Here is a 16,600-nt window from a genome sequence, read left to right as displayed (position 1 = left end):
TTTTCTTTGCACTGATCTTGTCATTAGAAAAAGATTGGAAATAATGAAAGAAGTAACCATTCTCCATAAAGTGGGGATTATGTCTATTGTATTATTTTTCCAACTCTTAGGTCTTCAAAGACCTTGAATAGTGTCTTTCACATAGTAGGGGAATAATAAACATAGAGGAATAAATAGTTGAATGGATAGGTGGTAGGTGAGTGGATAATGCTGAGACATTGAGCCTTAAGGACTTTTTGGAGGAAAGGAAGTCAAGCATATATGTATTAAAATACCTACTATGTGGTAATTGCTTTCAGGTATTGTTTATTTTCCAAATTTTATGCTAATTAGTCTTTGCTTTTTTGTCTTAATTGAGAAAACCCATGTTCAGCAAAGTATCATTATGTGGTCATGCAACAAATGAGGAACTCCTAAGTTTGAAGCACAGGTATCTTTTATCTCTATTCCTGATGGACCTGTTAGTAATGATGTTTTTAATTCTTTATGTAAGGATGGTTTTGTCATATTTCCATCGTGTATTTGCATAGAAACCCATTTGATTCTACATATCTGTATGAAAAGGTCCTTACTTTCCTACTACCTAAGAGAATGCCGGTTTAAAGACTTTAAAGGCATTTTACTTGTGTATATTTATAGCAGATTTTGTCTTTAAAAATATGTGAAGCATGCTAGAGTTACTTGTAAGATATGCTCTTGCTAAGCTCATATTTTTGCCATAAAGAAACCCTGGAAAGTGTTATTCCTAAATCACAATTTTAAATCATGTTACAATGAATATTATTTTAAACACAGGAGTAACTGTTCCCACATTTTGAAAGAAATTAGGATTTAGATCTCCAGAATGACAAGATTTTCAGAAGGTTTTTTTTCCTAGTGGTAATTTTTATTAAAAAAGTATTTTTTTAATAGTTTCTCCTTCACTTTTCACCTGTGTGACTTTGTGTAAGTGCTCTCACTTTATTTAGCTTTTTCACCTGTGAAACTCAGTAACATTCAGAGTGATGTGATGACTAAGTGATATAAGATACAATTTGAAAATGCCTCACATGGGGCTGGGAATGTGGCTCAAGTGGTAGTGCGCTCGACTGGCATGCACAAGGAGCTGGGTTTGATCCTCAGCACCACATAAAAATAAAATAAAGATGTTGTGTCCACTGAAAAGTAAACATTAAAAACTTTCTCTCTCTCTTTAAAAAAAAAATGCCTCACATACAGAAAATACAAGATAAGTGCAAGCTAAAATAATTAGTAGAAACACTAAATGACAACTTAGGAATGGTTGATTTATATAAGGATACTTAAATACATAGATCAATTTCTGTATGTCCCTGGTCTCAACTTATGTTATATTTGTAGTTGTGATTTTTCCCACAAATGTCCATAGAAAGCATGCTCTATATGTTTTAAGTTGAACATTAAGAGCATCGTAATAACATCAGACCTTGTTGTCATTGGAGATAACTAAAGAAAGTGTTTGTTCTTTATAAATTAATTAAGGCTTTTGTTTTATGTGTTTATGGCCAAGTATTAGACAGATACTAAAGTGTATCTTGGCATCTTGTCAAATGCAAGCCTGATACTTTGGCTTTTGATTTCTGAAATTGCTCACCCTTTTCATTTAAAAATAACAACAGACTAGTCACAGAAGCAGTCACCTCTAGCTTCTGAATCCTCAACGGCCATTTCCCATATGCTTTTCAGCAGAGGCAGCTGTTGTCAGACATCATTTTATGAAGGCCCATTTTCCTTGTTTTAAATTTTGAGAGGGGGGGGAAAAATCACATTTTGAAAAGACCTCAGACACGAAACTGTCACTTTCAATTGTCGGTTGAAATGGTACCAAGCAGTTTTCTCATCTAAACTTTGGTGATTCATAGTTATCCCTTTAGAAATAGAAAAAGAAATTTTTATATATTCTATGCAAACAGAGGCAACACATTGGATATAAGTTAAGATTCTGGATTCAGAAAAACTAAAAGGTTGATACTGAGGGCCTGCTATGAGCCTGGGTTTTGTTAAGCAATATATAGGAATTCACTTTTCAAAATAGTCTTAGAATTTGGAGATCCAATTGTTCTCGTGTTATAAGTCAGGAAACTGAGCCACAGAAGGATTCAATAGTTTACTCAATGGAACACTACTGAATTTCAAGATAAGGATATAAGCAGTACATTAGTTTGCTTGGGTAATCATAACAAAGAACCAGAGACAGGGTGACTTGAACAGCAGATACTATTTCCTCACAGTCCCTGGAGCCTAGACATATGTGATCAGTGTATTCACAGGGTTGATATTTTCAGAGGCTTATTTCCTTGCCTTGGAGATGACCATGTTCTCCATGTGTCTTCACATGGTCTTTCCTTGGTGCCTGTCTGTGATCTAACTTCTTCTTCTTCTTTTTTTTTTTTTTTTTTAAAAAAAAAGGACATTAGTCACATTGGAATGGGGCCCACCCTAATGGTCTCAATTTAACTTAATCATCTTTTTAAGGACTCTGTCTCCAAACATAATCACAATATGAGGTACTGGGGCATGGTGCTTCAACTTGTGAATTTAGGGGGTAGATTGTCTTTCAGTTCATAATAATCTACAGCATTATGCACTATGTAATGCCTATTAATCAACTAATTAATATCAAACATGTATGCTCATATATTATTTAACATGCCTAAACTACACAAAATAATTTTAAAGTTGAAAATTAATAATATGATGCAATAAAAATTGATCAATAAATGCAATAATATGATATCAATAATGCAAAAATTTGATCAATAAAAAATGATTATCTTCTGTGGACTCAACTTGTACAAAGTCAGTGACAAGTATCAAACCCAGGATCTGTCAGGTTGCAGCACATGGATTAAATCACTAGACTGAGTTGGGCTAACACTTTCTCTGTGGAAGGGAATATTCATCAACATATGTACAATATAATAATATTATAATGTTCGAATAATATGTAGCCTCATTTGTATGAAAGTGCTGACAACTAAAAATTTCTTTTTGGTTTATGTTGTCGACTTTAACAGTTTAACTCAAACATTTCCATGTATTCTTACTATTTTTTTTATTTTTGCAGCATATCTAAGTTCAGTGAAATTCATTATGAGGCATTTAAGATGTATATTTGATAGAATAAGCATGAATTTAATACTACAGATGATCACAAATTGTTAAAATTAGGAATACAGGTTTAATTGAGACATGTCTATGATTATTTAAATATATCTACAGAAGCTCACAATTTGTATAATCCATTAAAACATTTAGACAAATTAAACTTAGCAGAATTTTGTGAGCAAAGAATGATTTATGAATCAGGCAGCATTCAGAACCAGGAAGAGGTTCAAATAACTCCACCCAGCAATATGAGCAGGCATTATTTATAGACAGAAAAAGGAAGTGCCTTAGAGAAGCAAATTAATTGTAGCTTGATATTTGCTTTATTTGAGCATGGTATGATGAGGCATTATGTGAATGAAGTCTGATCATTTGGTACCCTACTATGATTGGCTAAGACTTGGTTACCTTGTTATTATTTTTATTTATTTTATTGGTACATTATGATTTACAAAAAAAAAAAACGGACTGACTTTTTACAGGAATAAATTATTTGTTGTAGTTTGTTTTCCTAAGTTAGGTCACAGTTCACAATGTTGGAGTTCAAAGTAGGGAGGAAGTGTTAAGTCTAAATTTAATTTAACAAACCTGACTCTAGCCTAACAAGTCTGTGATACACAAGAGATATAGTCTACATGTGGTCAGGAGATGAAGGGAAATTGGAAATGTAGTTCTAAAGGAGGACTATTAAGAATTCTCTAGTCAACTCAGGAAAATACAGAGTTCAAAGAAAATGATGGGTACTTCTGGAGAGGTAAGTTATGTACTCCTCTTTTCAAAGGGTCTAAAGATGTTTAGTGCAAAGAAGTGATGAGCTGAGGACAGGCTATGTGGTCTGTGATGAATGAATGTATAATGAGCATGAATTCTACTCTACTGCAGTCAGGTATATGATATTTCACATCACTCTATTTTTCAAAATTTAATTAGACCAGACTTTGAGTCCTGCTTGCTAGGGTGGTAAAAACAGAGTTTTAAACAGTGGACAAATGGAAATCAGAATACAAAGCAAAATGCACTATCTCTATAAGAGCAGGGATATGTGATATTTGTTATAAGCTTATTATTTTTTTCTGGTAAACTTTTTAATATTATGTGATAGTTAAGAACATTCTCTGCTTTAGTTATTCCCAGCTGTTCCAGGAGGGGCAGGGACAGAAATTAATTGTCTAGGAAAACGTAATGGAAAACCTTACTGATACAGAGGCTGCAATTCACTAAAGCATTTGTCATCCTCAGACAAACACATAAATTCTGTTGTCATTACTAGCAGAGAGACTTTCTGCCCACACCCCAATTTATCCCCCTCACTGCTACCATAGTTCCCTGTTTCTTACTTTCTCTGTGATACTACGTATTTATTTAATCTGAGGTCTACTGTCTAAAACAGTCACTCTTATGTCTGTGGATGTCCTCACCGATGGAATGTACTAGTACAATTAGAGGGTGATAACTAGGTGGATATGAGTACATAAGACAAAAGAGTAGCAATTCAGAATTCAGAACTATTTGGACTCATTGCAGGTTTTAACAATAGAAAATAGTTATATTTTCAAAGAGATATTTATAACAAAGATAACTTAAAACTTGGATTTGCTACATAATTGGAGTAGGAAAAAATCTAGGAATCAGTTTTACACATTTATATTTTACACAATATATAATTGATTTTAATCTTTGTAAAATCCTTTCTAAATGCTGATTGAATATTCAAAATTTGTGTGCTATCACAATCACTTAAATCTTAAGATAGATAAAGGAATGTTAGCAGAGCTATTATCCATTTCCACTAATGACTAGTTTGGTGAAAACCACTAACAACAATGAAAAGAATAAGGCAGTTATAGCAAATAAAATAATATTACTAGTTGTTTAAACTGTTGTTAAATGAAATACAAATTTAGAAATAATAGAATCGGACTTTTCAGAAATAATCTGTAGCTACAAGGAACCAATACAATCTCATCTGATCTTTTAATTACAACCTTTGAAAATCTCAGAAAGTTTATAACTGTAGATTTCACAGTTTTCCTAAAATATTATAACTGGGAGAAATAATTATTAAATTTCTTTACACTTAGAAAAAAATTCTTGTGTTCTGTTTTCTTTCTGGTATTATTGCTAATATGGAATGGGAAGTTGATAATTTTTCTTTCATTTTCCCATACCTCTTTATTTCCATTATCAGATGCCATAAGAAAAAGAAATTGTCTCTTAATTTAGAAGAGTTCTCAGCATTTAAAGTTTTAATAATCTTCAGTTGTGTCCACTTCCTGAACAAAGCATCTGTAGGAGCAAACACTGACAATAGGAATCAATCAGTTTCATTGAGCAAAAGCTTAATCCATGTAGAGGAAGATGTGGTTGTTAAAATAGGTAGTTTCTGGACTAAACTGTTAGTAAGCAGGAACCAAAGTCAATGTTATCTCTTAGCCTAGACATTCCAAATATTTCTATTTACTACTGCGGTCCCTGGGCATAGATCATGATAATATTGTTCAAGCAAAGTTTTTTATTAGTAGCAAGTTCATAAAATCATTTTCTGTGAAAAACAAAATCTACAAAGTCCTTGAGAATTGCTTTCCATTTTTCAGTTCTACTCCATTCAACAGCCATTATTGAATATCCATTCAATGCCAGAGTCTATACTAAAAGCTATAACATAGGCACAAAAGAGTATAGAGTCATTCCTGAAGTTCAGGAATAAAGTACAAATTGCAGAGGTATGATATAAATATACTGAAGATTACATAACAGAGAGATGAATAGCAATGCTTCTTATGTAATTATAATTATTTTATTTTCATTGAGCTCTTCCCAGATAGTTCATCTACCTGACTATTATCAGAAATAATATTGGTAATGACTAGCATCTATTAAATATTACTATTTGATAGACCATATTTTATATTGTTCAATCCTTAGTACAGCTTTATTATAGACATTTTAGTATCTCAATTTCAAACATGGTACACATTGAGGACCATTGAGGTTTAACAACTTGATCAAGTCCACAAAACTAATAAGTTCAGAGGGTAAGTTTTGAGAATAGCTTTGTCTGGAAGAGAAGCCCGCATTTCTTATCATTATTTACCCTTGGTAAATCTATTCTTTTAAAGTTATCATTTTCATAAAATTTGTGAGATGGTAAAAATAGTGTTACGGAGATTCTTTCCAATAGCTGAAAGGAGAGTAACAATGAGTATTTGACATGATTGCATGGCCTTATCAAATATTGTATCACTTAATTTACACTCTTAGATATTGCTCAAGTTCTTACCCAGATCTGCCAATATTAGCTAAACCCATGTTATTGACTCTCTTTCAGCATTTAAGTGATCCTGCCATCACTGTTTTCTATCATTTTATTTGTGGTCAGTGAACATTGCGACTCACGTTCTGCAGCAGAGTTTCCTTTTGAGCTATTTCAACATATTTGTTCATGGGGAAAAAGTGTGACTATGGATACTAGAAAAGAGAAAGCAGAGCCTTTAGATATTAGAAATTTATATTTATCTGCTGTAACTCTTTAAAAATCTTTTGGTTCCATGAGATCACCTAGATGTAAGATATTAGAGCAACAACCTGGGGTTGAGAGATTTGTGATCATCGTTTGTTTCCTTTTATTTACATTATTTCTGTGTGTAGGCAATAGGGAGGTCAGAGATAAAGTGATTCACTTATTCACCATCATTATGATCCAGTAATTAACGTGGGTCTTCATACTGGTGGCTTTGTTCAAAATGGCCTTCATGCATGCATTCACAGAAGTAACATGGAATCCAGTGTACATATGATGAGGATATTTGTTGAGCTAACATTTAAGCAATACATGCCATTTTGCAATACCAGAGAGTAATAAAGAGAACAGATAATGAAAGAGACACAAACATCAGCTGTAACAACCAATCTCTTCAGTACAGAAATCTCTACAAAGGAGTAGGTATTGCTTCTCATGTGACTCCATAAAGGTAACAAAAGTGTTTTTAATTATAATTTAATGCACATGCTGAAATGAGAAGTGTATACATTTTATAAAACAATTAAATTAAATATAAATGTGTTAATATGTGAAAGCAAAGTTATTCTTAGTTGTAGTTTATTTTTTTCTTGTAGCTAAGGGTACTTGGAACTTCCACTTCTGTATTATTGATTCTCCTCTGTGTTCAGTATTGTTCTTGGATTGTACATACTATATGTACTAGAGTTATTTATATTTATAGGGTATTTGCAGCTAATGTGTGGTACAAAAACCTTATCAATTATTATCTAGAAAGATTTCTCCCTCTGATAAATGCTGCACAATTGCTAATAACATTCCTTCTTTGCTCATTAACCTTTTCTTGCCTGAGTGTGCTTTACCTGCATTCTTTCTTCTAAAACCATTTATATCTTCCTCCATCCTGGAATATATGAATGGATTTTTACAGTTTTTGATAAGAAGAGTCACTTCTTAATTGGGGTTGGAGAAATATGAGCAGGAATGATGGATTTTTCTACTTATTCTAGGTAGAAGATTGATGATATAACCTCATTTACCAACATTTACCTTAGTGACCAGATAATTATTGTGTACAAGTTAAAAGATAAGTTATTTTATAATAAATGAATGAATTTTACTTTTGAGACCATATGATGTCACAACATATTTTGATCCCTCCTCTAAGAACTAGAAGAGGTAAAAATTCAATGGAACAGTGATTGAAGGAGGAGCTATAGTAGTGTAGTGCTCTCTGGGCACATGCAATTTCAAGCAGATAGTGGCCTCCAAGCAATGCACTCTGCAGCTGAGTTTCTTCCCTTTTATTTTGCCTTCAGTATTTAGCTTTTTACTCTGACACTGTCTCAAGAATATCCATAGTGACTCAAAGTTTTCATCTGATGCCAGATTTTAGGAATTTCAGACATTCCTTGCCTCTTCATTTCCATTTTGCTTCATTAAGATTCATGCTTCTAGGTGATTATTGGCAGCATGCTTATACCTAAGAATTGGGAGACCAGGTGTAAAGTATAAATGGAGTCCAATATATTTTGTGTTTTATTTTTTTGTTATAAGTGATTATTAAATTAAGTGTTTTATCATCCCACTTTGACAGGTATAAATTTATATCAATTTAGCCCAGGCACAACATTAGAATTTTTGACTCCTTAGGAATGCAGTGGTGTGGGGAGAAATGAGCCTCCAACTGATTCTTTTCAATCCAGTTTTGTTCCACTGCAGGAGGTCTTTTTTGCAAGTGAATAGGAGTTCCCACCTAGCCACCATCTGAATTCTCTATCTTTAGACATGTATAAATACCACCCTTTCTTCTTAGATTTGTGCACCTTGGTGGCACAGACTACTTACTACCGGGGAGCCAGGAGAGGGAAGGTGATCTCAAAGGCCTTGGATAAAGGCTTGAAGAACCAGGAGGTTTGAAGTATGATTAGGGAGAAGGGAGTACAGACTCCATATAAGTGTTTTTCTTGACCCAGTAGACTGGTGGTGAATGGTTTAGTCAGAGAAGGGCCAGAGTGCTCAAGAAATACATTGAAGTGTCATGATTTGATTCATATTTTAAGAGGATCCTTTCTAGCTTTGACTGAAAATACACCTTAAAAGGAAAAGAGTAGACACAGGTAGAACTATTTGCAATAATCTTGATGAGGAACAGTAGTGGGTCGGGTGGTAATTGTGGATGAGAGTGGTACCGGATCTTTTTGAATGTGAAATAAATAGGATGGATCACATTTGCTTTATAAAAGAAGGTAATGTTATGGCTAAAAATCAGAAAGGATGGATAGACTTCCAATAAGCTGAGCAAGTCTGCTATAGGAAAGGAGAGGGAAGATAGGAGTTCAGCTTTTGATAAGTGTATCTGAAAAGTCTCTTCAACATCCAAATGAGAATATTTACTAGACAATTGGATATATAAGTCTTCAGTTTAGGGGAGAGTGTAGTGATAAATGCTGGGACAGCATCAAACTTGAAACTGGGTAAGATCACCAAGGGAATGAGAAGAGATAGAGAAAAAAAAGAAAGAAAGAAAGAAAGAAAGGAAGGAAGGAAGGAAGGGAAACAAAGAAAGAAAAAAGACTGGACACTAGGACATCTGAATCAAAAAGGTCTAAAATAATGTGATTGGTATTAAATAGTAAAAAGTACTTTAATACTTGTATTATTTTTATTTTAAAAGATGTTTAATTTAAGTATATAGCTGTTATGATGATCTTGATCATTTTACTGAAAACTATAACTTAAGATGAAACTCAAAGCTTTTAGTTGTTATGTTTTGCTCTAAAACATTTAAATTTAAATAATCAACTCATAGACAATTAAATTTAAATAGTAGATAGTAAAAATAAAAATTGTTGTTGTAATGAATTTAGAGGTAACAATAAGTTTTTGATACATGTTCTTTATAAATATGTTCCCTAGAGATGTGCAGGGCTAATGTTCTTTGATAAATAAAGCACTAAACACCAATATAGCCATTGTTAATCTATCCCCAAATTTACAAACTAATGCAGCTTGGTTTACTTGTAATAAGCTTACCAATTTGCTTCTCTAAGTAAAGTTTGATTGATGGTAATGTTACCACTGTTGGCCTTTGACGAGTCCTTGCTTCCCCAATATTGAAGAATAACACCAAAGAAGCACGCTGAGGCAAGGTCAGAGTAGAAATTAGAAGTTTATTAAAGGACAGCAGAAAAGACTTCTCCCGGAGGAAGAAGGGGACCCCAAGAACTGGAATCCGTGGAAGTGCAGTTGTCTCCCCTTTTTTTATAGTTTTGGTGATGGAATGTAAGGGGGAAGGCTTGGGACACAGGTGGGCCAAACAAGTAATCTGGGCAGGAAGGACTTCATTATCACTTCTTGGGATGGGCTATCTCCAAATCTGTTGGGGGGCTGTTTCCTGGGTTCCATTAACATTTCTTTGGGGTGGACTTTGGCCTAGGACCTTTCTGGGACTTCATTAACATTTCATGAGTTGTCTTGCTTTTCCCAGAATCATTGTCAGCATGGCCTCCATTTTAGATTTCACTCGATATGATATTAGACCCGATTTACCTAACTACACTGACTACCTAACTTTAAATCTGGCTTCAGTAATGTGTCCTTACCTCATTGTAGTCTGTCAATAGATGAGACCTTTATTCCTTTAACTCTTTTCAGATCTCAAGTATGAGGAATGTCTCATAAAACAAAATCCATTATTTTATTATAAGCTGATACATAACTTTTTGAAAGAAATACCACTTATCCTTCAAATGAGATCCCAAGCCTTTATTATCTTGCATTTCATTATGAACATGAATATGGAACAGAATAAGAATGTGATATGAAAATTTGTATATTAAATTAAAAACTGAAAATTAGAATGAAGTTATTTATTTTTATCTAAATGACTACATAGACACAATGACAAGTTAACTTTAATTTCTAACAGAGACTATTGTTTGTGTCTTTTCAGTCTATTCGAGAAGTCACAGGCTATGTGTTAGTGGCTCTTAACCAGTTTCGTTACCTGCCTCTGGAGAATTTACGCATCATCCGTGGAACAAAACTTTATGAAGATCGGTATGCCTTGGCAATATTTCTAAACTACAGAAAAGATGGAAACTTTGGACTACAAGAACTTGGATTAAAGAACTTGACAGGTAAGAAAAACATCAGAAATAGCAAATGTATTTTCATTATCAATGTAATGTGGTTACTGTAGTATGTGTTAGAAAGAGTTACACTGCAGAGCATTTAAACATAGACTATTTATTCAATTTTTTTGCGTAATGATGCCCTGTGATTCCCTTGCTTTTATTTACAGATTTTGTAAGTGCAGTTTGAAAGATACCATAGTACCATATCTCAGCAGAACAGAAGTGCACTCTAAGGAAATGCTCAGTGACTGAAAACCCAGATATGAAGCACGTTTAAGAATGTTTTTGGGTGGTCGCAGATGAACAGTAGACCATATCATCAAATCGGTGCAATAACACCACAGCTCTCAGTCTTGTCAGAGCTCAGGAATACCTAAGCCATTATATCTAGTTCAACTATTCTTTCATTATTAGCACAATCACCTTATTTTGGAAAACATAGCTAATTTATTCAATTTCTATTTCTCTTATTCGTAGCTCACTAAATGCTATCAGTAATTTTTTCTTAGAATATTTCAAAAAAAATTATTTAAATTTTTTTGTCATATAAGTTTAGGACTAATGGACTTGACCTAATTGCACACTAAGTAAAAACTCTGCTTATTATTAAGATATCTGACTGAATTAATGTACCACAGTATATTAAATGTTTTAGCTCATTCTTAAAGAAAGAGCATCATCTGGAAACTTGTTAGAAATGCAAATTCTTGGCCTTTGCATGAGATCTACTGAATGACAGTTATGGGAATAGGACCCAGCAATGGGTGTTTTAAATATCCATCTAGAAATTCTGATCACTAACGTTTGAGTGAGAAACATTATTCTAAGTAAAGGTATGTTACCAAAATGGTAGAACAATATCTAGTTAACCTCTTTACACTTACTGGATACAAATAATTTTCATTTATTTTTCATTTTGTAGAGAGAAAGGAGTGGAATAGGCATGCTTTTATTTGAACGGCAAATGACACCTAGATTGGTGTCAGAAGAATAGCACATTGAGAACCTGGAAGGAAACATGTATAAAATGACTTAAGAGGTGTTGGAGATTCTATAATATACATTTATATCATCATTTTGCCCAATATCAACTTAGTGTACTAATAAACCATTACACAGACGATAATCATTCAAGCTGAATGATTTTATTTTTAAACACTCGCAGCAAGATAAATAACAAGTGAAGATGAGAAGTAGGTAGAGTATTGTAACAAATAATTTTGAGATCAGGATTTCAGAGTTTTACGTGTATATGTATGTGTGTGGTTACAGTTTGTATTTCTCCTAAAATTGTTTTGCTCTGTTGGCATTAGAACAGAATGCCTTTAGAAGAGCATACTTGCTTCCTGCATACTCTCTTTTATCTTTGTGGAAAGTAGATGCACAGTTAAGGAGAGGGCTGCCATTTACAGTGGTTAATGGTTGAATGCTCTTTAGACATATGTAAATTAACTCCCCTGTTTAACATTACTATTAATGAGCTTGATGTTCACCAAGTGCTATTCCATGTACTAAAGACATTATAAACTATCTTATTTAGATATGCTTTTACATTTACTTTACAAGGATACTCTTAATTTTTTTTTTCTGGTGAAACAAAACAAAATAACAACTTGTTTTGCTGCTGCCACTGACCTTCCCCTGGTCCATTACAGGTGAGGTGAGGTGAGGTAGAGTGGAGAAGAGGTGGTTTCTAGAATAAAAATAGACCACTGTTCTAAAAGAGAATGAGGAACTTGTCCTGCCATTTTCTGGGTTTCCATTAACACTAGGTGTCCCCAGAAGGAAAGTACATGTTTGTCAGTGTATCCCCTAGGGATATAACCATCTCTACCTTTAGGCTACTAGGAGTGTTCCTACTGTAGTTCTACTATTTCGAATAGTCCATAACTAGAGAGGAACACATAACATCTATGAAGTTCCCTTGCAAGTAGGTGTGGTTCTAATTAGTCACTCCCAAGGATGATGTCTTCTGATTATTTTATCAGGTCCTTCTTAATCAAACATTCCAAACTTAAAATCTAAATCAATGGTTTATATTAAATTTCCACCTTAAGCCTATAAACTTCTACTCATTTAATCCTCAGTCTGGCCAAACTCTAAAAGGAGATTCATTTTATAGGACATAAAAGCCACTATTTTCTCTCTTCTATAATTTATAAAATTACTTCATCTATTACTAATGCTAAATAATATCATTTAAATTCATGTATGTTATATTTTATATATGGAAGAATTTTTGAGTTACCTAAATTCTTATCTATTTCTTAATATCCCATTTATAATAACCTAGGTATAAATTTAATACATGTATAGGTATATTTATCATACCATGTTTTACCTTTATAAATTATGAGAATGTCTCTTTTGAGTATGTAAAATTTAGGATGATATACAATTTTTTTGCACTTTCCAAAAATTAGCTAAATATTCTATATAATTTTAGATCAACACATTCATGAATTTTTGTACTTGTTTAATGTTTTGGGAAATTCTAATTGGGTAAATGTGTACTGGATCATCTCAAGTATATCATCATTTAAGATGTGGACAAATGCAAATTTTTTAAAAAAGTAAATAGTTAAAGTTATTTGGGGGAGCCCTGAATAATAATATAAATGATATATTAAGCTTGCTGGAATCAGGTAGACAAAAACTAAAATAAAAAAATAAAATTCTCAAGTCTAGGAGATACAACATCTGAATGTTGTAAACTTTGAAAGACATAACATCTGAATACTACACTTGCCTGCCTGCCTTCAAATATGCATGATTAGAATAGTACATTAAAATAATTCAGCACTTTTTAATATATAAGGTCATCAAACTTCCTTGACATCATTCTGTAATGGTCAAATAAGTAATCTAATATCAAAATGGACAAGGCACCTGTAATTGATTGTATGTCAAACAACATGGATGTGGTATCAGAAAATTTTCTGTCTAAACATGTGGTCTGTCACTTACAGTCTGGGTAACTCTGATGCTCAAGATTTATTTTATCTTGAAATTTCTGAAGAAAAATTCTGTCACAGTGTTGTAACAGGCAGTAGAGAAATGAAGTAGGGAACTGTCACCTACAGCACCTGTCACATAGATGATGCTCAGAAATCTTAGTTCTCTCTCATTGTGTCTATTTTGTTTTTTAGCTTTCCTTTGTGTCAACACTTGGATGAAACTATCGTGCTTGTTTCTACATATTCAAATATACTCTCTATTGCTTCATTGGAGTTTTTAGATGTGACTTGTTTAGACAAAAAGATGCTCCAATTTTTACTGCCTCTTCTAATGCTATTTTGAAATTACTTTCTGTATAAGATCTGCTTCTCTGGCAGTGAGAAGCCTGAGGCTGGTCTTCATCCACTGTGCTGCCTTGACTACCTCATAGCCCTCCTCTCCTCCCTCCTTGCCTCAGCCCTTCATTTCAAATCTCCATCATTACTTTCACTCTTCATTGCCCCTGACATTGTCTTGACCTAGACAAAAGATTCATTCATTCTGAGTTCTTTTTTCTGATGCTGAAGTTGCTAAGCATTCTTCAACAGCTTTGTAAAAGGTCTTAGTACTGTTTGAATGGGTTCAGCCAGGTTAGTTCAGGGATTGTTGTTAAATAGAATGTTTGACATTCTATTTGCATTAGAAGAACTACTTGGCATGTTGTGATATTTGAGAAAAAAAAATCCCAAGAATTCTCCAGGCTTAAGGAGAGATTACTTGGAAAATGATTAGATGAAAACCAATTTATAGTGAATATTATATGATCACACAAAATCGGTGAAAAGAGTGGCACTTTTTTATTTAGAAGTCAGTTTTTAGATTGGGTACATAATTTCCAGAAATCATATTTTAATTAGTGTTTCTTTTTTTTTTCTTTTTAATACTGTTAACTTGTCATGTGAGACAGTGTATATTGGTTAGCAAAAGAAAAATCAGGATGGTGTATTTGTGTCTGTAGATAAGGCAGAAACATATTTTTGTTAAAGAGGAAATTTTACAATTATGCAAACAAAGAGTTATCATGGCCATTTCAGCAAGTTTTTCTGGCACTTCTCAGATTCATGGAACTGATGAGTAATGTATGGAACTGAATGAAGGAAGGAATGAGAATTTCTCTACTATAGAAAAGAGACTACATGGAGAAATAAGCCTTGGGTTGGGAGTATTTGGGGGAGGGGTGTGGCGTTTCCAAAGAGCAAATTCATCCTCTACTTTGGGATCAATTTTCTTTTTCAGTTGTGATAACTAAGGTCTTCTACTCAGGCTGTACTACACATCCCCCTTGACCTCTGTCCCACCCAGGGATTCTGAAGAGCCTGACTCTCAGAAGGATATTCCATTAAACACCTATAGTAGTCCGTAGGGGAAAAAAAAATGATGGAAGCCTAATGTTATGGGAGTCTCTTAAGATAATTCCTTACTTGGGATCTTTGTGATTATTATAAACCTTGTGATTATTATTTCATGTTCCCAGGATATAGAAAGATCTACATGTTCCTTTTCCTAAGAGAAGAAGAATATGTAGTCTGAGGAAAGAAAAATTTTAAGGTCAATCCACTCCCTTATCACAGTCCATTTATTAAGAAAGCCTGCTTATTAGCTTATAGTGCTTAGAAAATGGAGGAGAACCTTTGCATCTCAGGATTCCAACTGCAATATAAGAAAATTATCAGTTATCACTGTTTATCACTGTGGCTGTGCAATTTCTCTCTGAGGAAATCAGTAAATATATCAAAATTCTGTGCGTCCATCCTCATCCCAAAGCATTAGGTTTTTCTGACTTGAAGAAACTGAACTATAAATTAGAACTAACAAATTTCTAGCATCCAGTAAAAGTCACCAAGGGAGGAATAGCAATGTTGGGACCAGAATCATTAGATCCTTGCACATTCTGATTTGATGACAGAAGAATGAAACAGTATGAATAATATTTAAATATAAACTGAATCTGTATTTTAGACAGAATGAAGACTGCCTGGAATTTTTGTCAGGTCTCTTTTGCTAAATCGATAAATATCTTCTACTTAGAGGGAAAAAAAGCCCCTGGTTAGTCAGACTTCAGAAATGAGACTACTTCTTGTTCTCTTCCAATTATTTATCAAAGGCTAAATTAAATATAACAACTCATATTGTTATGAATTAATACTTTACAAAATGCTTTCAGATTATTTTTTTTTAATATATACAGCCATGTAATGCTGACCTTGCAAATATCTTTGTTGTAATTTTACATCTAAGGAAACCTGCCCTAAGGACTTGTGGCTAATAAGATAGTTCTTGTGCTAAAATCTAGACCTGTTTTCCATTCATTTCCATTGTGTCATTCCCAAGAAATGTTTAAAACAATTTCTACTTGCAATACCATAGTGAGTGAAATTGGTTACAAATTAAATTGGTTCCAAATGTAAACAATCCAAACTTAAGTGCAGGGTATTAAGTTGTATTTTGAAAATCATGTTTTTAAATTGTGATATATGTGAAATATTTGAAAATATGACAGATGGTAAATTGATAGTAAAATACAAGCTAACACATAAAACAATACTATTACAAATACTAGATTTGCTTAAAAAATAACAGATTTATTAAACTCGTTCTATAACCACTGCTATCGAAGTATGGCTTCTTAAAAATCAAGGTTACTAAACTGTTAGCCATTACTCTCAAACATTTTTTAGTTGACTTAATGTTACTGGTAAAGGTTTAAGACTCTTTTGGAAAGTGATGTCAATTCAAATGTTTCTTAGCTTTGTTTTGTTCTACTTGTATATTCAAGACATTGTGCTGAGATATGAGCTATTCTCAATTATCTCTACATTCCTGTCTTCTCTCAGCAAAT

General features: G+C 33.2%; 1 protein-coding gene across 6 annotated transcripts in view; it reads left to right on the top strand.

Moving 5' to 3' along the window:
* Erbb4 (erb-b2 receptor tyrosine kinase 4) overlaps window positions 1-16,600 on the top strand; it is a 1,041,723-nt gene that overhangs the window by 553,871 nt on the left and 471,252 nt on the right. For all 6 annotated transcript variants that reach the window (XM_078017961.1, XM_005331866.4, XM_005331864.4 and 3 more), the window contains exon 3: window positions 10,581-10,767. In XM_078017961.1, the coding sequence (XP_077874087.1) occupies window positions 10,581-10,767 (187 nt within the window). The remainder of the gene's footprint in view (window positions 1-10,580; window positions 10,768-16,600) is intronic.

This window comes from Ictidomys tridecemlineatus, chromosome 7 (genome assembly GCF_052094955.1).
Source record: "Ictidomys tridecemlineatus isolate mIctTri1 chromosome 7, mIctTri1.hap1, whole genome shotgun sequence".
Lineage (NCBI taxonomy): Eukaryota > Metazoa > Chordata > Mammalia > Rodentia > Sciuridae > Ictidomys > Ictidomys tridecemlineatus.
The sequence above is the reverse complement of the archived record's forward strand: the minus strand, read 5'-3'. Positions and strand labels throughout refer to the sequence as shown.